We start from the raw sequence: 24,356 nt of genomic DNA, 5'->3' as shown, positions 1-24,356 counted from the left end.
TTTGAATAAAAAAAAATGTCCACTATTTTGTGAAAAAAAAATAGTGAACATAATGTGAAAAAAGTGGACTGTCCACTCAAATAGTGGACACCTGGCAACCCTATGTGTTGAACTTTAACTCGCCACAATACTTTTGCAACATAACTAACGGAAAGGAGATTGGGGGAGTATCTCTGGAAGGTACCTGAGGATGATTTTAGGCTCGAACGAGAGAGAGGGCCGCAAAGGATTAGGCAGCTTCTGGGGCCGCGTAAGAGCGAAGCCTCCTATTTCTTCCTGGCCATGACGTTTCTGGTACTACGACGGCTCTCCGCCCGCACTTCACTTGAGCGAGTACCGAGCAAAAAGCCGTCCTCGGGGAAAAGCGAGGCAAGCCGGCGGCCCCACCTCTATTGAGTATCCGAAGGGGCCGCCTTCTTTTCCCATTGGCACTTGCCCGACAGGCCGACTCCCTCTTCCTCCGGTCCTCTTCCCGGGCCGCTAGAGAGCGCAACTGGACCCTGCCCGGTGGTTGAGGCCGGCCTCTGCGTTTGCGCAGTGCGCGTGAGAGCGAGGCAGCCGCGGCCCAGGCTTGGGAAAGTAGAGCGGCGGCGGCGCCTGCTGCGGCTTGCGGCGGGGCCCGCGGCTTGGGGGACGCGGATGTGACCGCGGTCGGCCGGGCCTGCGGGCAGGGCCGGGGAGCAGTTGAACCGCTCCGTTGCCCCTTCCTCTTCCCCCCCCCCGCCGTCCATCCCAAGGCGCGGGAGGAAGAAGAGGGGCTATGCAGCCGCCTCAGCCGCCCCCCTACGAGTTCCTCAGCGAGGAGAACGGGCAGAAATGGCGGGGGCTCCTCGTGCCGGCCCTGCGTAAGGTCAGTCCCTCCTGGCGGCGGCGTCCTGTCATGTGGGCGCGCTCTCTCGCACGCGGTCCTTCCAAGGTGGGGAGCTGCAAAGCAAACCCCCCCCCCTGCCGCCGCCTCCGTTGCCAGGCGTCTCCCGGACAGCGGGGATCCTTCCTCTTGTCAGTCCGCAAAGTGCTCTCGCGCTCCCTCCTCCCCCCCCCTTCGGCGTGCTTCAGTTTACCTCACGCGAAGGGTCCCTTCCGAGCCTTAGGGAGCCGCCCCCGTCAGGGCACGCCCCCCTCTAACCTCTCAATAAAGCTGCCCTGCCTCAGCCCGATGCTCTCCGCGGCCCCTCAGGCGCCAGGAGCTCTTGCCTCGGAGCTTTCCTTTTCTGCCACCGATGTCTCACAACGTATTGCGTTGCAGGTGTCATGTAGTGCTTCAAGTCTGTGTCGTGCGAGTGGACTGAGGGGCTTTTGGGTAGGTCGCTGCCTCAGCTCACCCTACCTCCCAAGGTTCTTGTGAGGGAATATTCTTCGTGAACTCTACCTAGAGTTCAAAGTCTCAGCAATACACCAGAACTTATTTGCAGGGTTAGAAGAGGGAAGCTGTGGCAGTGTGGAAATTCCCCATGCTTTCCCAAGAGAAACTTTCTTACTTGTTGATAATTAAACTTGTATGTGCTGCCTTACTTGGGTTTTATGTTCTGTACATTGGTTAAAAATTCCTGGAGGAGATACCCGGGTTTCTTTCTAACAATGAACAAATAAATATAATGCAGGTAGGTAGTCCTTACGTAACGACTACCTTATGGTGTGACTGAAATTAAAATGATGCTAAAAAAAAACCCCTTTGCAATCAAGCCTCACAATTATAACCATTACAGCATTCTGCAGTCACATAGGATCACCATTGAGGTGCTTCTCAACCAGTTTGTGACAGGCAGAGTTAATGAGAAAGGGGACATAAATTCATAAATTGTGATAATGTGATTTTTTTTCTTGTATATATTAATCTTAAACTCAGCATCTCTTAACTCAGAACCTTTCAGATATATTAAGTTGCAGTCCAGGACCTGGGCACCTTGTTGAAGATTACAGTAAACTGTATGTTGTATGTTCCCATCTTTTTACATGGAACTGCCAAAAGGCATCTTCGGTCACCATGTGATTCAGATGTTCTTCTGTACAATTACACAGATCATTCTATGGTATATTATTCTTTAGTTGGCCCCTTGTATAGACACACTTCCTGCCTTGTATTTACCTCTTCTGTGTGCACATTGACATCATGATCATATTGATCATCATGCTCCTGTAAATGTTTTATGTAAGGAAGGCAGTTGAGTAGATTTGTATGTATATGGAAACTGCAAATATACCAGGCATATTCAAACACACTATAAAGATATGAAAGGAAGACAAACTGCAGAATTTGAAGTATTTGTACTGCATAATGTTGACTATTGTTGAAATAATGAATTCAGTCTAGGTAAGATGCTGGTCCAAACTATGTAATGTGATTTGTATATTTGTTTTTGGCTCAATAAGAATGAGTCCTTTTGCTGTGATGGATTCATAGTAAGCCTAGCACTGTGAATGAACTAGTAATCTGAGTCATTGACTTATCTGTCTGAGCACAAACCAATTTTTATATCCTTCCATAGTCTAGGGTATTTGTTACCAGTCAAAGACTAGTCACAGAATCTGTCTTTCTTCTAAGAAACTGAGGAATGTTTTGATTGTCTTGCATGATTTAGTATAATTTGATTTTTATAGCATAGCATTACATTTCAGGAAATGTACAAGAGTTTTGTGATTGAATTGAGATGGAGATGGAGCTTTCCTGTATTAACAAGCCATGATGTGATTCTAATTGTACCACTGGCAATATCTATTTCTTTTTAAAATAGTTTTCAAAACTCAGAAAAATACAAGCAGAACTACATAAGCATTTTTCTCTGACCTAGTTCATGTGCTGAACTAAGACACAATGAATTTATTTGATTTATTATGTTGCATGAACCCAGGAGTCTATTACACATACTTTATGGCTTAGTGTACTTTGTGAACTCAATCATTTGTGGATTACTTAGTAAATCAAGTTAAGTGGCTTAACATTGTATGTGAACCCAGTTATATATTTTGGCCTAATTTATTTTGTCCACAAAGTTATTGTAATTTGTAAACCATCATTTATACTTTCGGTATACATCCCTCTCCTCCCCCCCCCCATCCTCGTATTTTATGGCAAGTTGAGAACATGTCATAGGCACTGTCACAAAATGACTTCATGATATTTTAGCTTTTTGCAAAGAAGATAAAGTGAGTGCTTCATTTTACTGGTAGATTTGTATATTTGTATGTATGTATTTATATGTACACACGCGCGCACACACACTTTCCCCCCCAAGGATGCCTCCAAAATACTTAGCGGAATTGTGGAAATAGAAGTTATGTTTGAGGCTGATGCTTTGCTTTGTAACATGCTCTCCATTCATTTTTTTTATTAAAAGAATTTTAAAAAATTGGCAAGCCTGCCAGATTTCAAAGAACATATTATTGCTCCAAGAGCAATGCTTTGAACTTGGCTTAGCATGTGAGAGATGCCAAAGCAATAATTTCAGTGAGAAGATACTTGCTATTTGATAATTTTAAATTTATTCCAATTTGTATTATACAAATGTTATTTCTCTCCATGAAAAAAATACAGAAAGATGATTTCTTCTCCCTTCCATAAATTATATGAAGGATTTAAGGTTACAGAAAAATCCATATGATATAATAGAGACAAAAACTGTTTTTCCTGGATTATCTTTTATCTGTCTGCTGTTTTTTGTTATAGAGCTAAATGGACAATGTTTGTCCATTTTTTTCTCAGTTACAATGTAAGTTTGTATATAGGAAGATTTACTTTTTTTACTGTAACTTCAAAAAATTAACTGGGATGGGGTTAGAAAGTAATTGAACTGGACACATATCACTGAGGCTAAATTAAAAAGGTAACGAAGGGTGTGAGTTAGTTTCAGCTCCAAGTGACAGAATATCCAGCAGTTTTCTTGGCAATAAAATGAAAATAGCTTTCTCTTGGTCAAGTGGAAATAACATCCCAGAAGGCGACAGTGGCAAGCCACTTTCCTAACTTAGCCAAGAAAATTATTTGGAGCTTGTCAACAGGAGTTGAAATTAACTAAAGAACATCTTTTTTAATACTATGCCTTCATTTTTAACTTTTGAGTACTTAAATAATTCATTAGAAACTGCTCATTTTTAGTATTTACAGGTTTTTATATTTGTGCTGTGTATACATATTTTGTAGTGTAAACTATCAGGGGTTGTCTTTTGAGCCTGGTTATACACAAGCATTCTATTCCTTGCAGGGGCCTTTTATACTATAGTCTTGAGACCCTGTAGTTCCTTATTGCTATGAGGTGCAAATGGTTAGAGACAGTTATCAAAGAAATCCCATGCAAATATTAGGTAAAGTATGTTTTTCACACAATGTAATAAGTTATCAGTAGAAAATTCAGGGGGGGAAAGTTAATTGGTTATTGCAATACATTTTATGTGGGGTTCTCCTTGAAGAAGATTCAGATATATTTTAGTAAAGAATATGGTGCCAAAAGTCCTGACTAGTTGTGGGAGATGATCATATCGTGAGGATTGTATCCTATTAAGTCCTTCATGGCTTTGAGTCACAGGAGTGCCTTTTTCTCTTATATTCATATTGGAGCCTTGTAGTTTTCATCAGAGGCCTATTATTAGGTATCTTCATTTGCTGATATGGCTAATATAATGAATGATTCAGAAACGGCTTTTTTAGTACTCTTGTGTCAGTGTGACATGCCATCCCTAGGGAGGGCTACTTTGTATTTCTACTTTCTGATTATGTGCCTGAACGAAAGCATCAGCTTTTCAAAGTTTGTGAGGAAAGTTATAAATAACTGCAACTTTTCAGAGTTTGTGAGGAATGTAACTGCTAAATTAATTTTAATACAGTAAGTTTCAAAATAACTTATTTCACCGGGGGTGAACATGTTTGCATGCACAAATTTGGTTGATAGACTTCTAAATTCCCTATATCTTCAGAAATTTAGTCATCTAAAAGAGGGTGTTTTCTAGAATGAGGGAATTGCAAGAAAGTACTGGGTAAAAATATTTTTGCATGATTCATAGTTCTAAATTTAGCAGCATTTTTTCCATTCCCTTTCACATACCAAGGTTTTGAACAATTACAGAAGACGGTAATACTAGGTTATTAGTTAATGAAATAAAAGCTTACCCATATCTTCTACATAAATATTCATTATTGGACATTTTATTGTGGAACACTCGGAAAAATGAGTCTTTTAAAATTATGAGAGATATGCTATTGTTGTCTGTATCTCTAATCATTAGTTTGTCTTCTGATTGAACATAACAGTTATATCTTTCTGCAGGTTCAGCAGCAAGTCCATCCCAACCTTTCAGCCAAGGAAGATTCCCTCTTTTACATCGAGGAACTAATTCTTCAACTGTTAAATAAATTATGCATTGCACAGCCACGGACATTTCAAGATGTGGAGGTATGAATGCAGTGCATGTGAAGGGGGAAAAAAACAGGTGTTTCCTCAAAAAACAATGCTAGTGTGAAAAGAGGAACTGAAAAATTCAACAAATTAAATCATGCAATGGAGAGAGTATTACTTCTCTAAACGTAGATCATGAAATATGGAGAATTTTTAAAATGTTATGTGGATCAGTATTATCTGGTATAAGCTGTTGTACATAATGAATATAAAACCAGCAAAATGATATTTTTAGAGAGCTAGTTTAGAGAGCTAGTTTACTGACAGCAGACATTTACAGGTAGTCCTTGACTTATTACCACAATTGAACACAAAATTTCTATTGCTAAGGAAGACAGCTGTTAAGTTAATTTTGCTCCATTTTACGACTTTTCTTGCCACAGTTGTTAAGTGAATCACCGCAGTTGTCATGTTAGTAACACAGTTGTTAAGTGAATCTGGCTTTCCCATGGACTTTGCTTTGTCAGAAGGTGGTAAAAGGTGATCACATGATCCCGGGACACTGCAACTGTCATAAATATATGCCGGTTGCCAAGTGTCCGAATTTTGATCATCACAGGGGTGCTGAAACATTTGTAAATGTGAAAAATGGTCATAAGTAATTTTTTTCAATGCTGTTGTAACATTGAATGGTCACTAAATGAATGGGTTCATTCAGCGAGTGTTCAAAATTGGTGCTGAACGAAGGGAGTTATGACGATGCCTAAAGTTATGGCTGTTACAGTGCCCCTTCGGTCACCTGATTAAAATTTTCACTTAGTAGCAATCCTGCCCTTACAATTTTAGGTATACTGCAACTTCCCCTCACCTACTTATCTCTTCTGCCACCCACCCATCAGTGCACAAAAAACTGCTGTGGCCTTGGTGGTCTCATCCTGCTCACTGGGTACTTCTCCCCACCTCCCCAGGGATCTCTTTTCTCCATCCCATGGCTTGGAGGACTGGGCCCTCTCCCAGCCCATCACAGCCAGGAGACCCAGGCCCTCTCCCTGTCCCCATTATGCCCACCTCCACAATTACAGAAAAAGGCAAAGGTAAGTGGACCCAGGTATGAAGGGGCAGGAAGAGGGCCTGGCCCTCCTAGCCCTGGCAACTTTCATGTGCTGGTAGGTGCTGAAACTCCCAGGGCCTGCCCAACCCCTGAGGAACCGCTGTGTAATTGCTTAATGGCCTGCACAATAGCAGTAGCACTTAGACTTATATACCACTTCACAGTGCTTTACAGCCCTCTCTAAGCAGTTTACAGAGTCAGCATATTACCCCCAACAATCATTTTACCAACCTCGGAAGGATGGAAGGCAGAGTCAACCTTGAGCCAGTGAGATTGGAACTACCAAACTGCTGGCAGTCGTCAATCAGCAGAATTAGCCTGCAATACTGCATTCTAAGCTCTGCACCACCATGGCTCTTATTTATTTATTTATTTATTTATTTAATTTGTACCCCGCCCTTCTCCTCATGGGACTCAGGGCGGCTAACAGCCTCATAAAAACCACAATACAAATACAATGATATCTATATTAAAAACCGAATTAAAAGGAAATATGCCTCAGTAGCTTAATGCCTCAGTAGCTTAATGCACAATTGGGAGAGTGGGATTGCCATCGTGGAGCAAAATGGTCAGTTGGGCATCTTGCTTAGCAACTGCTTCACTCAGAGACACAAGAGTTTGGTCCCAATTGTGGTTGTAAGTTGAGGACTTACCTATAATGCTCCTTTACATTAAAGTGTACAAGAGAAATTGCATGGTTATTGTAAATAAACTTATATGTTTGTGACAGAGAATCATTTTTCTTAATTCCTAATGGTGTGTTCAGTGCATTATGCTGTTTCCCTCACAAGCAGAAGAATTAAAATAATATTTTGAAAAGTATTTTGAGCCAATGCGGTGCTGCATGGCTGTTGTTTGGAAGGGAAAAGGATACTCAGAGAAATAAATGATATACTCTAGCCAAAATTTAAAGAAACAAGTCTGGTTCTCTTTTTTTGTTGAGAATCTGACAGCTGGTTTTTTTGCATTGGGGCAGGAGCGTGTTCAAAAGACATTTCCTCATCCAATTGACAAGTGGGCAATCGCAGATGCACAGTCAGCTATTGAGAAGCGAAAACGAAGAAATCCTCTCCTGCTGCCTGTGGACAAAATACATCCTTTATTAAAGGTATATTGGGACAAAAATATTGATGATTTAATATGACATTTTTAATCTGCTAAATTTAATAATTTCCTCTCCTGTCCTTCCCTAAGACACTCTTCCCTGAAAAATATGAAATAATTGTGAAATAACAAAATATAACTAGACATGCAGAAAAATATATCTTTTCTTGGACGAAAAGTGAGTGCCCTATGATTAGAAAAGAGGAAAAGGTTAAATCGGAGAAAGAAATACAATTTCTAGTTGTAGCATTTACAAATAAACTCCACTCTTATTTGTGACTTAACAAACTCACCCATCAGTAGGAAAAATAAAGGGGGTAAAAAGAAATCTAGAATGGCACCAGCTTCCCAACAGTATGTAGAATCCTATACATGGAGGTTATATTTCTCTTTTTGGAGGCTTTTGTGGGTTCTGCAGGATCATTGACTCCAAGTTTGTGTGTGTATCCCTTGCACTCTTTCCATCATGAAGTAACGTTCTTTTGGGGCCGTGGTGTCATCAAATGAACTTGTGTGATGTCTGAATATTTCCCCTCAAAAAAGATTATCATTTTCACAATAGTTTGCAAGAATTCCTCTTAAAACTGCCAAAATTACAAAGAATTTGGATGGTTTTGAGAAAGGATCAGAGACATCTTTTTCAGGTATCTTGTGTTGTGTTGTGTTGCCTTGCTTGTAAGTATGTTTGCGGTACCCAGCATAATAAATGGGAATTTGTACTTTTTTTTTTTTGTTAATTTTCAGGAGGTTCTTGGTTATAAAATAGATTATCACATGTCTCTTTACATTGTGGCTGTCCTGGAATACATCTCTGCTGACATCTTAAAATTGGCTGGCAATTATGTTTTCAATATACGACATTTTGAGATTTCCCAACAGGACATTAAAGTATCCATGTGTGCTGATAAGGTGAGGTTCTATGGATGTCCCAAATTTATGTAAATACTTCAGCTCAGTTATATAATTGTTGGGTATTGTTCTTGCCTGATGGCTATTTCATCTTGCCATAAATAGCATCTTTGTTATAGAGGAGCTTTAAATTACGTTTCTGTGTCAATAACATCTACTCGAAGAAATTATGACACTTTTCTCAAAAAAAATGTATTATTAACATTAGTCAATAAAATATTGAATTTGATAGTTTTTCAAAAAGGCCATAACTTCATATTGGATTATAAAATATTTGCTCATGTGTAAAATATCTCTTCTCTATTTAGGTTTTAATGGATATGTTTGATCAGGATGACATTGGTTTGGTTTCCTTATGTGAGGAAGAACCTTCTTCTTCTGGTGAACTTAATTACTATGATCTTGTCAGGACTGAAATTGCAGATGAAAGACAGTATCTGCGGGAGCTGAATTTGATCATAAAAGTATTTCGAGAAGCTTTTCTATCTAACAAAAAGCTGTTTGTGCCCAATGTAAGTCAGTCTTTGCCAAATTAGCCCTTTGTTCTGATACAATGTGTGTTTTGAAATAAATTTAATTATGGTAAAACTCTTGAAATCTTATTTTAATAAGCAACAGGTAACTAAATATCTGCTTCACTGCATGTTAATTTTCTAGTTTCTCTTTTTAAAAAGTTTTTATTTTTCAAAAATGCAAATTCTTTTTTCATGGAATCAGAATGAATTACCTTATTCTGATGCAGCAGTTGAAATAAATAATAAATAAAGCATAAAATTGCAGTTGACATTTTGCCATATACTATTATTGATATACACAATACATGGAGAAGTTCAACTTTGTGAATGCTTTCCATTCAAAAGAGCAGAATTTCTTACGTAAAATGTCACTTTTTCCGTAAACTTTTATTTAAGGAACAGTAGATGAGGCAAGCATTTTATAACAGATAAGAAATTTGTGTAGAAAAAGAGACTATAAAATAATTCATCAGTCTTAAACAGTGTTTAGATTTGACTTATCAACATTCAGTTACCTGTACTTCAACTCCCAGAATTCTCCAGACAGAATGCTGGGTAGGGAATTCTGGGAGTTAAAATTCAGACATCTTAATGTTGCTAAAATTGAGAAACAGTGGTCTAAAATAATACAAAAATCTTCCTTAATCTTTTGGTTTAATTTAACTTATTCAAATAAGTTTTTTTGCTATTTTTAATCAAATAGCAAAACATTTAAAACATAAATATAAAAAGATACACATTCAGAATGGATTTTCTTTTCCTCAGGATATTGACATGATATTCAGCAACATCACAGATATCCATGAGTTGACAGTGAAGCTCTTGGGATTAATTGAAGACACAGTTGAAATGACTGATGAAAGTAGTCCTCATCCCCTGGTTGGCAGTTGTTTTGAAGATCTAGCAGAAGTGAGTTAGCAATGCTATTCCCTTTATTATTCAGTGGGGTATGACTAATTCAGATTTTTCGGTGGGTTTAAGAATGAATTTCTTCTGCTATGAAGGATTACTCTGTTTCCCTCTCTACCTACAAATATATAATTAGCCTATTAAAGTGCAGGCATTTAATACATTTATAAAACTTTTTTTAAAAAATAACTGGGAATACAGACTTGAAGAATATACATGGTAGGCAAACCTAAAAAGTCTTTTTCTTTTAAAGCCTACTTATTCATTATGAGTTCTTCCAGTGTTTTTCTAAATTTAAAAAGCCAAACTTAATGATACAATATCTTAAATTGGAAAAGTACCAGTTCAAGTATCATGTTCTCTCAGCTTATTAGCAATTAAAGAATGTCAAAGTTATATTTTAACAATTGGTAAGTTACTGTAATTGTTTCTTTTGTCACACATGATGACAAAATATTCTTGCAGAAAACAATGATGAAATGGCTTGTATTCTTCTGAAGTACTAGTTTGTTGCAGAATAGATCATACAGTATGTGGCCATAGCTTCCTTTTCTTTAATTTATTAGAAGATACTAAGAATTTGCCTTTCTTCTTCGAAAGTCTTTGCTGAGTTAATCATTTTCTTAAAAGTATGATATATAGAGCAGTTCTTTGGAAAGCTTGCTGATATTTCCTCAGAGATACCGTATTTTCAGGCTTAATTAAACCCAAGATCAATTAAACATAAGTATTATCTTTAAGAACAACCAGATATTGATAAAATTGGGTATAACTTAGTTTTAGAATAATATTAAACCATGGTTTGTTTATAGAAGTGTCCTTGCATTGCCCTTCTTTCTTCCCTTTAACACATGAATTCATTTCTCCATTTCCTAGTTTTCCGTAACTGGAATTTTCTGTTATTTAATGGCTTGTTTCTAAAAACAATTTGATGAATTTTCCAACTGTGATTTGTCAATTCATACCTAATGGAAAAACAGGAACTAAATAGGAGAACTGTTGGACTATGCAGTTGTTGTACATCAAGTATATCACTTGCATAATCGTTTTGATTTCTAAACTATAGCATGTTGTTATGATGAACTGATATGTATACTGGGTTTTGGAAATTATCACTGGATTCATTCTCAGATGAAAGATTTTTAGTTATCTGTGTTCTATATACTATACTTATAGTTGTATATTGTTTAAATGCGCTTGGATAAAGCTATCCTTCCTATATATTGGTCCAATACCTGTATTGGATGATGTTTAGGTGATTTAAAAATCCTTTTTAAAAAAAAATTATTGAAAAATTAGTGACATCTAATTTGAATGGCATTTCATTATCCAAGTTGGATAGATGATATTCCATTTAATATGTAAAAGTAAAACTATTAAAACTTCTCTTATGTAATTAGTAGTTTCTCTAAATCACATATTTCACAATGCTTATTCTATTTTTCCAGGAACAAGCCTTTGACCCATATGAAACCTTGTCGCAAGAAATCCTTTCACCACAATATCAAGAACATTTTAATAATGTAATGGCTAAACCTGCTGTGGCCTTACACTTCCAGGTATATATACAGATTTGAAAGTTCTAATATAAAAGTAAAGCAAAATGTCTCTATCTCATATGTCAGCAATCTTGATAGAATGATTTAAATTGTAGAATCCAGATATTGTTGAATTCCAACCCTTAGCATTTCCCACCTGTATTGATACAAATTGTATTGATACAAATTGTAAATTTGCAATGTTGGGAGGTCAAAACTAGATGGACAGAAGTGTTGTTGGTTTTTTTTTTGGGGAGAGAAGTGACTTTCGCCTTATAACCCTGCCATGCACATCATTGCTGCTCAGTGTTCTCCTGCTTGTGGTTTCATGAACCCTGACATTTGTCACTGGAAGAGAGGTTTTTATTTCCTTAGACATTACCTGGGTTCTTTGAGACCTCATGTAGTATTAAATACCTTGTTCTTGGTGTGATCTTGATCAATCACTCCTAGGGAGGGTAACAATAGCATTAAATTGTCTCCATATGTATACAATCTGCCTGACAGCAGACTTCATAAAAAGTTTTATAACCTTTCCCAGCCTTGTGAGCATCAGCAATTGCTTTTCAGATGTTCTCAGAAATCTCCTTTGTTCAAGCCTTGACACGCTTCCACATACCTGCTTTGTAAGGATCAGATTTGATAGTGAATTCCAAGAATTCTGTTCTTTAAGATAGGACTGCTCACACCTGATTATTATTCTATTGATTGAAACATCTGGTTCTAATTTCCCTTTCAAATAAACTCATAATCTAAAGGTTCATATACTTTTGCCACACACACATATGTAGCTTTGGATCATTTTCCTCAATAAATAATAAACAAGTATAATATTTATGATGCATTAATTTAATTTGGGTCCTCTTTTAGGATAAAACTAGTGTGGAAAACATATGTTTTAAGTAATATTTATGTAAAAATATTGAACATTCAAAAGGATTAACAAACTTTTAAGCACCACCATTTACACAGACATAATACAAAAAATTAGCCATTTAATTTTCCACCACTTGTTTTCTGGATTCCAGTTCTCCTGTTTAATGAAGACTTATAAGTAATTTTGAAAGCTTGCAATTAATAATTTTCATTGATCTAATAAAGATACTATTATTTTCCTTTCTTCAGTTGAAGATTGCCCATATTGTCATATAGCTGCTTTGGCTATAGGTATAGATTATACCTATGATTTATAAAGACATGTTCATGGTCTTCAATGGGCTGTATGGTTCTCTCAAATGTGATATTGTTTGACAGGCAAAAATTTGCTGTCCATAACCTACCATGATTCTTTAATTAAGATCACAGTGATTGAATTAAAGTCTTTACAGTTTAATTATATATCTGTTACTGAACTAAGTTCTTTCCTCAGACAATGAGTATTCCATAGAATCTCTAGAGCAGTGTTCCCAAACCTTTGCGGCATTCACACAAGAAAGAATGGAAGCTTTTGGGGTGCCACTTGCGTGAGTGGAGCTACACATGCGTACTGGCCCACCTCTTGCACGGCCTGGTTCTGAATAGGCCAGAGCTTGGTAATGGGCTGCAGCCCGGGGGTTGAGGATTCCTGCTGTAGAGAGACTCTAGAGATGACAATATGTGGGTAATCTATGGTTTGAAAGATTTACTTTGCTGAAATGTACATAAAACCTTCCTCTCATCCTACTAGATGCAATAAAATTATCCTAAAGGCTTTTATTGTTAGGATGGCCTATAGGGAGGATGTCTGTCTGTCTGTCTATTTATCTTTTTCACAAAACATGTATGTCATCCTCTCGCTTCTAGGCAGCTCACAGTATAATTTTGAATGTCTTCTGTCTCTTTCATCATTTGTTCTTCCTATGACAATCATTGAAACCAGACTTACTTTTTTCCTTCAGTCAATTGCTGATGGCTTTAAAGAAGCAGTACAATATGTCCTACCACGTCTCATGTTAGTTCCAGTTTATCACTGTCTGCACTATTTTGAATTACTACAGGTGAGATATGCTGTTTAAAATAAATTACAAGTAAATTCCATATACAGGTTGAATGTGCAAATATATTAAATCTGGATTAAATAAAAATCTTGCATCTGTTTCATACACCAAATTTGGTCATTTAAACGTGAACTATTTACTATTATTGTTGTCTTGTATAATTTTTCATTTTAACTTGACTAGCGTTTGTTCTGGAGTTTAAAAAATAAAGTGTGGATTTACTGTATCTGACAGCAAGTTATAGATACGTTAAAAAGACAATGATGTTTTATTAGCATGAGTTAATGATATACTCAGGTAATAGATGAGCCATTCCCAGATTAGTGCTTTCCAAATCTATTGTCCTATAGATTGTATTAGTTAAAGACTGAAACCTCTTGGAAGCACCAGATTTAGATATGTTGAAGGCTCATTAGACTATCCTGTGTACAGGCCCCGTTAGAAAAAAAAACACAACTTGCAGAAAAATAATACGGTGAACATTTCAAAGACTTTGAACAGTTATCCATTTTGTGTAACAGCTAAGAGATATTCTTCCATTAATCAAAATATAGATATACACAACTTGCATAATGTTAAGTGTAAATACATTTAAGGCAATCAACCATGGGTAGTTAAGCAGTTGATGGTCCATTGATAGTCATTTGACAATATTGAAGGAAGTAGAAGACTTTTATATTGCATGGGTCGGGAAAGGGTTGCGAAGATATTTATAGACCCCTCACATCCTGGACATAAACTGTTTCATCTCCCTTCAGGACAGTGTTACACTGCATGCCAAAACAACTAATCAGAGGGACAGTTATTTACCTCATGCCATCAGTCTGCTAAACCCTTAATTCTCATAGTGTTGTCTAATGTCTATGTATATTTACCATATAGTATGGTCGTGGTATTATCACTTATCCTTCTTATTTTCTTCTTTACTCCCCCCTCTTATTGGTATTGCGATGATGATGATGATTCTGTTACTTTGCATGTACACTGAGAGCCACTGTACCAAGAGACAACTTCCTTGTGTGTCTCATCACACTTGGCCAATAAAGTATTCTATTCTAACTACCAGTTGCTTCTTAGTTGCTTAAATCTTTACAAAGGATGTTGTCTAAATGATCTAGGAGTATGAAACTTCATGATATTTCCATATTTCAAGATTTATGAAATAGTTTCAAGATTGAAATGTTCCCAAAATATTTATATCAATTTCTTTTGTGCTGAAAACATTTGAAGTGAAACATTTTGTACATCCTTATTTTTCATTATTATAGCTACCTTAAAATTTTATTTCCCTTTCAGTAATTGAAAATGAACTTGTAATGTGTGCAGAAGAAAAGGACCAACATTTGATTATTTAACCTTAAAGAATGCTCTTTATTACTGCTGCTCAAAATTTAAATATAGAATTAGAAAAACCCATCATATGTCCTTTGTCAGATGTCCTGCTCTGATATCCAATCATGGTGCTTTTTAATTTATGCTTATCCACGAAAACATAGCAAAAAGTGACTTGCAGCTCTGTTTGGTAATGTATTCTGACTGCTATTTCAATTAAGTTTACTAATCTGCTTTAAGAATGCTTTTAGAAAAATTTTAAAAAGGTATAAGTATCAATGGGATAAGTTATTTATATGTGCAACTGCCTGAAATAAACATGATCTTTTATCTTTGAACTAATCATTTTTGTTTATTTGAATTGCTAAAATATTGTTTTGTGAGGTGTGCAGGGAGATGTATTCTTAGATTGTATACAATTTGTATTTTGGTTACTCAGATATCTATAAATTCTTCTCTCCTAAACTCCCCATAAAATTAAAATATTTGTTCTTTTCAGCAACTTCAAGAATGCAGTGAAGATGAAGAAGACTGTGAATGTTTAAAACAAGCCATCACAGCTCTCCTGAATCTCCAATGTAGTATGGAACGCATTTATAACAAACATTCACCTAGACGTCGGCCTGGGTAAGAAAATTAGTCATGGAATTGTTCTAGCTGCGGTTTAAAGTCTTTGGGAACATTAGCAAATATGTTGACATTTGAAGAGAAAGGCAGATAATGTCAAAGGAATTAATGCTGTGAGTCAGCACCCTGACACTTTCTTTTCCTTCTGTTAAGGCCTTTTTACACATTTTGTTTTAAAAGTAAGCAAATATGCTTTGCACAAACTATAGCTGAAGTTTAACTGCCAAGTTTAATCTGATAAACTATGCTTTTAGGGAGCCTGTGTCTTGGTTCTACAACCGCCACGTAAGAAGCAAGCATCTGGCCATAAAAAAAATGAATGAGATCCAGAAAAACATTGATGGTTGGGAAGGCAAAGATATAGGTCAGTGCTGTAATGAATTTATAATGGAAGGCACACTGGCAAGAGTAGGAGCCAAGCATGAACGACATGTATTTCTCTTTGATGGTTTAATGATCAGCTGCAAAGCCAACCATGGGCAGTCACGACTTCCAGGTTATAGCAACGCAGAATACCGACTCAAAGAAAAGATTATTATGAGGAAAGTCCATATAGTTGATAAAGATGACACTTGTGAATACAAAAATGCCTTTGAGCTAATCCCTAAGGATGAGAACAGCTTTATCTTTGCTGCCAAGTCTGCTGAAGAGAAGAACAACTGGATGGCAGCACTGATTTCCCTCCAGTATCGTAGCACCCTGGACCGAATGTTGGATGCCGTACTATTGCAAGAAGAGAATGAGCAGCCCCTGCGACTCCCCAGTCCAAGCATCTATCGTTTTGCAGTGGAAGACTCTGAGGAGAACATGGTTTTTGAGGACAATCTTCAGAGCAGGAATGGGATTCCAATCATCAAAGGTGGAACAGTGGTGAAACTCATTGAAAGACTAACTTATCACATGTATGCAGGTATCTGGATTTCCAATATAGTGTTTTCACATTATTGACTTATGGGAGTTATGACTTATGAAATATTTAATTTGGAATTGTGCTTGCCTTTCTAGATCCTAATTTTGTACGTACTTTCCTTACTACATATCGCTCCTTTTGTAAGCCGCAAGAGCTCCTAAGTTTGTTGATAGAAAGGTAAATAAAAAAATCTTCCCAATTCCTTTGTAATGAATTTTGATCTCATATTAACAATTTAAAAATTGCTATATTGGTAAGCTCTTGCAATAATTTAAATGTTTGGTAATTTATTTTTGAGCAATCTATTTTAATGGCATTTCCTAATTCCTTTTTTCCAGAATTCATTACATACTTAATTACGTAAAGCTTTTAGAAAGGTTTATGTGGTTTGGCATATAAACCTGAAACAGTTTAGACTCAGTTAAAAATAGGTCATAAAGAAAGTCTGCTGGACAAAGATTGTTTTCCTTATAAAAGAAATAATAAAGCATTGCATTAATGTTTGGATAATTTGTGGTATACTACTAGTAGTTATTTAAGTCCTGATGGAACAGCTGGAGCAAATATTACAAGCATCACATAGCATATGTTTTAAAAATGTGACAACAATTTGCAGTGTTTTGCCCAAGCAGAATACAAGTTTCGAATCTGATACTAATGTAAGGATGAAAATAGACTTTCAGATACAGTAACTATTCAGAATTACACTACTGCATACAATCCATTGGAAAGATAAGATACAAATATTGACCTGTAACCTAAATTTTGACTTTCTCAGAATCCTTTAGATTATTTGTTTGGTTTTCAAACTTCCTGACTATGAAAAAAAGACTAGAAAACAGGTCAAAAGAAACTGAAATAATTTGAACTTTAATAATTGTTATGTTTTATGACAAAACTGTTATGTGAGAGAAATGATTGAATTGCCAACATTCAAGCTCAGTCCAATGACAAAGAAATTACTCTTCTATAATTGGCAGCTGCATTCCATTTGTACATTACGCTGCTGATTAGGCTTCCATTAAAATAGAAAAATCAGTAGTGGCCAAAAATGGCATGTCCATTATGAATCTTACAGTTGAACCTAAATCAAAATAATTGAAGACAATTTGAGCTCTTTGAAAAGAGATAGAAATATTTTATTTGATATTGCTGCTGACACAGAAATATTAAAATGAATTGGATTAATAAATATATAGATCCTCAACAATGTAAAAATTTTAATATTTAAAAAGAGAAGATCAAACTTTTCTTAAGTGTTCTTAATTTTTAAACCTGATGACTAAGATCTTGATGTCAGATGCTGGATGCCAGGGTGTTATAGTTCTATTAGCTGCATTTTATATATCTCTTTTGTTATATTGTTTAGAACACTATAAACCACCAAGAGTCTTACTGAATAAATATATCAAAACTAAATGAAGAAATTATTCTGCTTATCCCTTATCATCAAGAATGTGTTTCAAATCTTTCTCCTTTCTTTGTATTCTGGATTTGCTGTAACTATGTTCCAACTTCTTCATCTTTGTTAGATTTGAAATCCCTGAACCTGAACCAACTGAAGCCGATAGGCTGGCAATAGAGAAAGGAGAACAACCAATTAGTGCAGACCTTAAGCGTTTTCGCAAGGAATATGTCCAGCCAGTACAGCTCAGGTTTGAGCTTTTATCTCCTTCATGTTTTTTACTGTATTATTAAGTGGGGGAACACAGAGGTGATCACATGAGAAACACGAAGTTTTCTTTGCTTGAAAAGTTCTTTATATGAAAATGAGAGAGTCTGAAAGCTTATCTAGGAGTTTATATTCTGGCTTTTTTTTAAACATATTTTTAATTGGTAAGATTCAAATTAAAAATAAAAAAGATATAAAGCTTGTGAATATAATTTAAACAATTCAGATTATATATGAGAACCAATTTGGCATTGTGGTTAAGACTATAAACTGAGATTGTGAATTCTAGTCCTGCCTTAAGCACAGAGGTTGTAAAATATTTAAAGATGAAATATCTAAAAAGACTAGAGTCACTTATTTTGGGAGACAGGTAGCTATATAAATTTCAAAAATAAATATCTGCCATCCGATGGTACTAGAATATTTATGAAGACGTAGGGAGAAAAAAACTGTACCATGAATAGTATACCACAGTGATATTATTTTCATTTATTTTGTCAAAGATCTGGTTGTAGTCTTAAGTTATCCCTGTGCCTAAGCATGTCTCAAAATGGATTTATTCTGGGAAGTTTGCAGTGTTGCATTTTTATAGTTCCAACAATTCCAACTATGATTTGTTATCATAGTAAGCCCCGTCCTTTTTTTTTTTTTTCAATTGAGGAAACTGTTTCAGATGCCATCTCACTTAAGTATATCTATTTTATCATCAGTAAGCAACTCTCAGCTTCAGTTTGTGAAAATTATAAATAGTAGAATTTTTTTCTCTTTTCTCTCTTTTTCCCCCTTAAGGGTATTGAATGTGTTTCGGCACTGGGTAGAACATCATTTTTATGACTTTGAGAGAGACCAAGAGTTACTCGATAGACTGGAGACATTTATTTCCACTGTAAGAGGTATATAATTTTAGTTGATAATTTTCTTTAAATGTGAGCACTCGGCATTATTTCATGGTTATTTCCTAAATTCCAATTATTTAGCTTTTTAAAAATCCTGAGTGTTCTGATGATCTGCCCTTATTCATGGATCAAAAAACAATGGTAGTTTCAGTTATTATGAGACAATGTTATTATATCAATTTCCTTTTTCTGTTTACAAAAAAGCATTACATTATATTACATAACTGTTCTGAATGCTTCAGCTTTAATACTTTGCTTCTTCCATTAAAAATTAGAGTACGAGTATTGTAATATCATGCATTTTTAGGAAACCTTATTCACATGAAAGGAGAAGAACCATGCTTAAATCATTCATGCCTCCATATAGATTGTTGTTGTTGTTAGTTGCGAAGTCGTGTCCGACCCATCGCGACCCCATGGACAATGTTCCTCCAGGTCCATATAGATAGATAAATGTAAAATCACACATGCCATTTTTATGTAGAATACTGCAGTTCTGAAATGTGAATGTCTGCTGAAAGATTGTTTTGCCTGCCATTCCAAATTACAGACATTTGTTAATGATGATGGTTGACAAGACAGACAAAAAACAGAATGAAATGTGCATAATGTAGACTTAGTTATACAAAGTAAGACATAGAAGGTTTCTTTCAATAGTCTACAATTGGAAGAATGCTGCTTTTTCTTAGTGCAAATTTAAGTTCAGTGGTGGTGATTCTGATTTCTTCTGATGCCTTTGGGTATTAGCCTGCATATCTCATTGCCCACTCTAATGCTAAATTAGAAGACCAGCCTTGAAGGTTTTCCTTACTTTTGCAATGTAAATGCTATTGGCCTGGTTGTAAAAATCATATACATTCTGCTACATCGTATTAAAACTGTTTATCATTACTTTAGAATGGGAAGAACCTAATAATTTATCTCAAATGTCTCCTTTTACATTGCATTTTTCAGTGCATAAAATACATTTTAAGAAGTGCATACTATGTATTTGCTAAACAATTTATTATCTCAGATTTGATTTATAAAATATTTTCCCCAAATTTGATGTTAATTGTTAATGTAAGTAGTCCTTGACTTACATCTATAATTGAGCCCAAAATTTATGTTGCTAAATGAGACATTTGTTAAGTGAGTTTTGTCCATTTTTAGGATCTTTCTTGACACAGTTGTTAAATAAATCATTGCAGTTATTAAATTAGTGACACAGTTTTTAAGTGAATCTTGCTTCTCCATTGATTATGCTTGTCAGAAGGTGGCAAAGTTATCACATGACCCCGGAACACTCAACCGTCATAAATATGAATCAGTTGCCAAGCATCTGAATTTTGTTCATGTGACCATGGGGATGCTGCAATGGTCATAAGTGTGAAAAATGGTCATAAGTTTTTTCAGGGCTGTTGTAACTTTGAACAGTCACTAAATGAACTGTTGTAAGTCCAGGGCTACCTGTAATGGAAGTTTGTTCTGTTGCACACTTGCTGCATGAAATAGTAATGAATTTGTGCTGTGTATCTCTGATATTGAAAGCCTTTATACAATCTACCAGCAATGTCTGATGTGTTTTCCAGGCAAATCCATGAAGAAGTGGGTGGAATCCATTGCAAAGATTATCAGGAGGAAAAAACAAGCTCATGCAAATGGCATAAGCCATAATATAACATTTGAGAGTCCTCCCCCTCCAATTGAGTGGCACATCAGCCGTCAGTTTGAGACGTTTGACCTCATGACATTGCATCCCATAGAGATTGCTCGGCAGCTAACTCTCCTGGAATCTGATCTCTACAGGTGGACGACTATTTTGTTGGGTTGATAACTCCTTCCATTGCATAAATTAAATAGCAAAATGTTTTTTTGTTAATCAAATTCATTGTGCAGAGTTAATTTGAAAAGTATAGTACAATATAGTACAGTATAGAGCAATATCATGACTGCAATCCCAATGCTGTCTGGTTTGATATTTATAGTACTATAAGTACTCCTTCAGGAATAAGCTAATGTAACATATGTCAGCAATAAGAGGTAAATCCTGAAGTAAACAGAATAATGTAAAGTTTTTGGTGGTAGAGCATAGATTTTGTATCTGCAAGTTTGATTGTTGATCATTTCTGTTAAAAGGATTTTAGATAGAAGCTTTGAAAAGAAATTCTGTCTGAAATGTTAGTTCTGTCCATTGGAGTACTTCATAAAGGGTATCCTGACTACAGCTCCCATTATCCCTTTCATTGACTCATGTGATTGGGCTGATGGGAGTTTCAGTCCATCACATCTTGAGTATAAGATTGGAGAAGGCTAAGACTGATAATCCTGGATCAAAGAGAGCAATGTTTTGATTCATCTTAAGGCAGGTTATATGTGAAATTGCTCCAATAGGTCACTAACTCAGAAGTTGTATTTGTGGTCCATTTCCTTCAAAGTAATGTGAAGAAAGATACTGAAGTAACTTTCATAAGTAAGAGTACTAAGTACTGAGACAATAGACTTAACTTAATTACCTTTAATTTAATTCATCCAAAGTACAATAGTGCTAAATATATTTATAACTGAGCACTTGAACAATACGTAGCTATTTCTAGAAGAAAGTAAAAAAATAATTTATGTTCCTGTGGACCCTACTCATGTTTACTATTTTCTTCTTTGAATAATATAAAAGTCAAACAAATAGGGTAGCTACATTTATTGTCGTTAAAATGGAATGACAGTTGTGTGCCATCATATATGGTTGTCCTTAGGGTTTTCTTTGGGAAAATTACTTAGCAAGTAAAAAGGGAACAGCCCATAGTATCTACACAGATTATTACACTATAATTTCATTAAATGAAATGCCTGGAGCTCCTTCTGAATTTTCTGTATATCATACAGAAATATACCTGGCTCCCTGCTATGTATCAACAGCCCTGCCTGAGCTGGCTGACGTGATAGCCGGGGTGGCGGTTGGAACCCCCAGACTTATGGTCTTGGGGGATTTCAACCTTCCATCAGCGGGCGAGACGTCGGCGGTAGCTCAGGAGTTCTTGGCTTCCATGACGGCCTTGGACTTGACCCAGTTAATTCAGACCCCCANTCTTCTTCTTCTTCTTCTTCTTCTTCTTCTTCTTCTTCTTCTTCTTCTTCTTCTTCTTCTTCTTCTTCTTCTTCTTCTTCTTCTTCTTCTTCTTCTTCTTCTTCTTCTTCTTCTTCTTCTTCTTCTTCTTCTTCTTCTGTGCAGCTGACTCTGCCTCCTCCCAAGGCTGCTGCTTTTTCTCTCTCCCCCTCTCCTGCCCAAACTGCCTCCTTTTATAGGCTCTCCTGTCTCCACCCCCTCCTCCTTTCTCATGTGGGAGGGTGAGCCAGAAGTGAGCTTGGGGCCTTTGCAGCTCCAGAGGACTCTCTCACTGCAAGTCCTTGCCTGTGCTGGCTCTTTCCCTCCCCCACTACACTTGGCTAGGCAGGGCTGCGTACCACCTGCCACTCATTAATGTACCACAAGTGGTACGCGTACCACCGGTTGAAAAGCCCTGCATTAGGTTGCCGCCACCACCTGGAAGCCTGTCCCGCCCAGCACAAAGGAGGCAAAACGGCTGGCTAGCAACCCCCGTGTAGAGGTGGTAGAGCACGCCCACACCCAGCAAGCCAAAGTCCACCCCGAGTGGGGAAAGCCGGATCCTCATTGGCACCATGGCCCCCCAGTCCCAGCCAGGATTGCGTGCCTCCCCCCCGTGTCTGCTGGGCCTGGGCGGCCATGATGCCGATCGGCTTTCCCCGCTTAGGGTGGTCTTTTGCCTGCTGGGCCTGGGCGCGCACCTCTACGTGGGGCTTGCTAGCCGGCTGCTTCGCCTCCTTTGTGCTGGGCGGGGCTGCCACTCTGGGCGGCGGTGGCCTAATGGACCTACGCGAGCTGCTGGCAGCAGCAGCTGCACGTGTGCCCACAGAAATGGCTCTGCGTGCCGCCTGTGGCACGCGTGCCATAGGTTCACCACCACGGTCCTAGAGAAACCTTTAGAGACAATTCCTAAATTATTGGAAAAGATAAAACAGTTTGGAGAGATAGCAGGACTGAAGATAAATAGAGAAAAAATTAAAGTGATAGTTAAAAATCTCATAGATAAACCCCCCAAAAAAGAATTGACAGAAAAAATAATACTACAAATAGTTAAAAAGATTAAATATTTGGAAATATACCTGACAGCAAGATGTTCAATGGTAAAAGAAGATAACTACATAAAACTACTAAACCAAATAAAACTTGACTTGGAAAAATGGAAAAATCTGCAACTGTCGCTGTTAGGAAGAATTGCTACAGTGAAAACGAATATATTACCAAAAATACTGTTTTTATTCCAACCAATACCTATAAAACTAGATTTTTTTTTGAATATTTAAATTCCCTAATTCAAAAATTTATTTAGCAAGGAAAGAAAGCTAGAATTAAATTGAAAATGTTACAAGAAGCTAAGGGAAATGGAGGTTTTGGTTTGCCAGAGTGTGTTTTATATTATCAAGCATCAGTGCTAACATGGGAAAAAGAATGGATAACCCTCAGAAATAAAAGATTGTTGTATTTGGAGGGACATGACTTACAACTTGGTTGGCATGCTTTCTTATGGTATGGGAAAAATAAAGTTCATAAATGTTTTCAAAATCACTATATTAGAAATGTATTATTATTAACATGGGAAAAAATAAAATGTAAAATATATTTGAAAATTCCAGGATGGCTTTCAACAATGGAAGCATTCATACATCCAAATCTAGTCTGTCTTGAGAAAATATGGACATATAAAGATATTCTGAATTCTGAAGGGAACTTAAAATCTAGACAAGAGATGGAAAATCAGGGTATTGATCTACCATGGTGGTCACATTTACAAATGCAAGTGAGATATGATAAAGATGTTAAAGTGTATGGATTTTATAAAGAGCAGTTTCTGTTTGATCAGATATTATTAACCTCTGATGAAAAACTAATTAAGAAAACGTATAATTTTTTATTAAATTTGAAAATGGAAGATGAACAAGTAAAAGAAACAATGATAACATGGGCAAAGAACTTTGAATACAATATAGATTTAGAGAAATGGCAAAGCCTGTGGGAAAGAAATTATAAATTGACAATGTCAACCTCTTACAAAGAAAATATATACAAAATGTTTTATAGATGGCACTTGACACCAGAAAGATTAGCAAAAATGTTTAAAAATATGTCAGATAAATGTTGGAAATGTAATTATAAACCAGGTATTTATTATCATGTGTGGTGGACATGTGTAAAAAAAGCAAAGAAATATTGGACAAAAATACATACTTGGCTAGAAAAGATGTTGGGAAAACATGTAGATTTTTAAACCCACAATCTGACAATAGGGGAGATAGTGGTTGAGCCCTTGTCATGGTCAGATCATTCTCTCCTTAAGCTGGGCTTCCGGACCGCCCCCCCTCGCCGCAGGGAGACGGAACCGCCTAGATGGTTCCGTCCCAGGCGACTGATGGACCCTGAGAGGTTCCTGATGGAGCTTGGGCCATATCCGGAGGATCTGGTCCACGACTCGGC

General features: G+C 36.7%; 1 protein-coding gene across 1 annotated transcript in view; it reads left to right on the top strand.

Moving 5' to 3' along the window:
* Positions 1 to 760: 760 nt before the first annotated feature.
* SOS2 (SOS Ras/Rho guanine nucleotide exchange factor 2) overlaps positions 761 to 24,356 on the top strand; it is a 36,358-nt gene continuing 12,762 nt past the window's right edge. The window contains exons 1-14 of the mRNA XM_015825568.1: positions 761 to 850; positions 5,259 to 5,384; positions 7,415 to 7,546; positions 8,287 to 8,451; positions 8,760 to 8,963; positions 9,732 to 9,875; positions 11,324 to 11,434; positions 13,291 to 13,389; positions 15,221 to 15,348; positions 15,603 to 16,258; positions 16,354 to 16,435; positions 17,791 to 17,913; positions 18,720 to 18,823; positions 20,398 to 20,614. Of these exons, the coding sequence (XP_015681054.1) occupies positions 761 to 850; positions 5,259 to 5,384; positions 7,415 to 7,546; positions 8,287 to 8,451; positions 8,760 to 8,963; positions 9,732 to 9,875; positions 11,324 to 11,434; positions 13,291 to 13,389; positions 15,221 to 15,348; positions 15,603 to 16,258; positions 16,354 to 16,435; positions 17,791 to 17,913; positions 18,720 to 18,823; positions 20,398 to 20,614 (2,381 nt within the window). The remainder of the gene's footprint in view (positions 851 to 5,258; positions 5,385 to 7,414; positions 7,547 to 8,286; positions 8,452 to 8,759; positions 8,964 to 9,731; positions 9,876 to 11,323; positions 11,435 to 13,290; positions 13,390 to 15,220; positions 15,349 to 15,602; positions 16,259 to 16,353; positions 16,436 to 17,790; positions 17,914 to 18,719; positions 18,824 to 20,397; positions 20,615 to 24,356) is intronic.

Source organism: Protobothrops mucrosquamatus, unplaced genomic scaffold (assembly GCF_001527695.2).
Source record: "Protobothrops mucrosquamatus isolate PMUCROS unplaced genomic scaffold, P.Mucros_1.0 scaffold2692, whole genome shotgun sequence".
Taxonomy (NCBI): Eukaryota; Metazoa; Chordata; class Lepidosauria; order Squamata; family Viperidae; genus Protobothrops; species Protobothrops mucrosquamatus.
The sequence above is the reverse complement of the archived record's forward strand: the minus strand, read 5'-3'. Positions and strand labels throughout refer to the sequence as shown.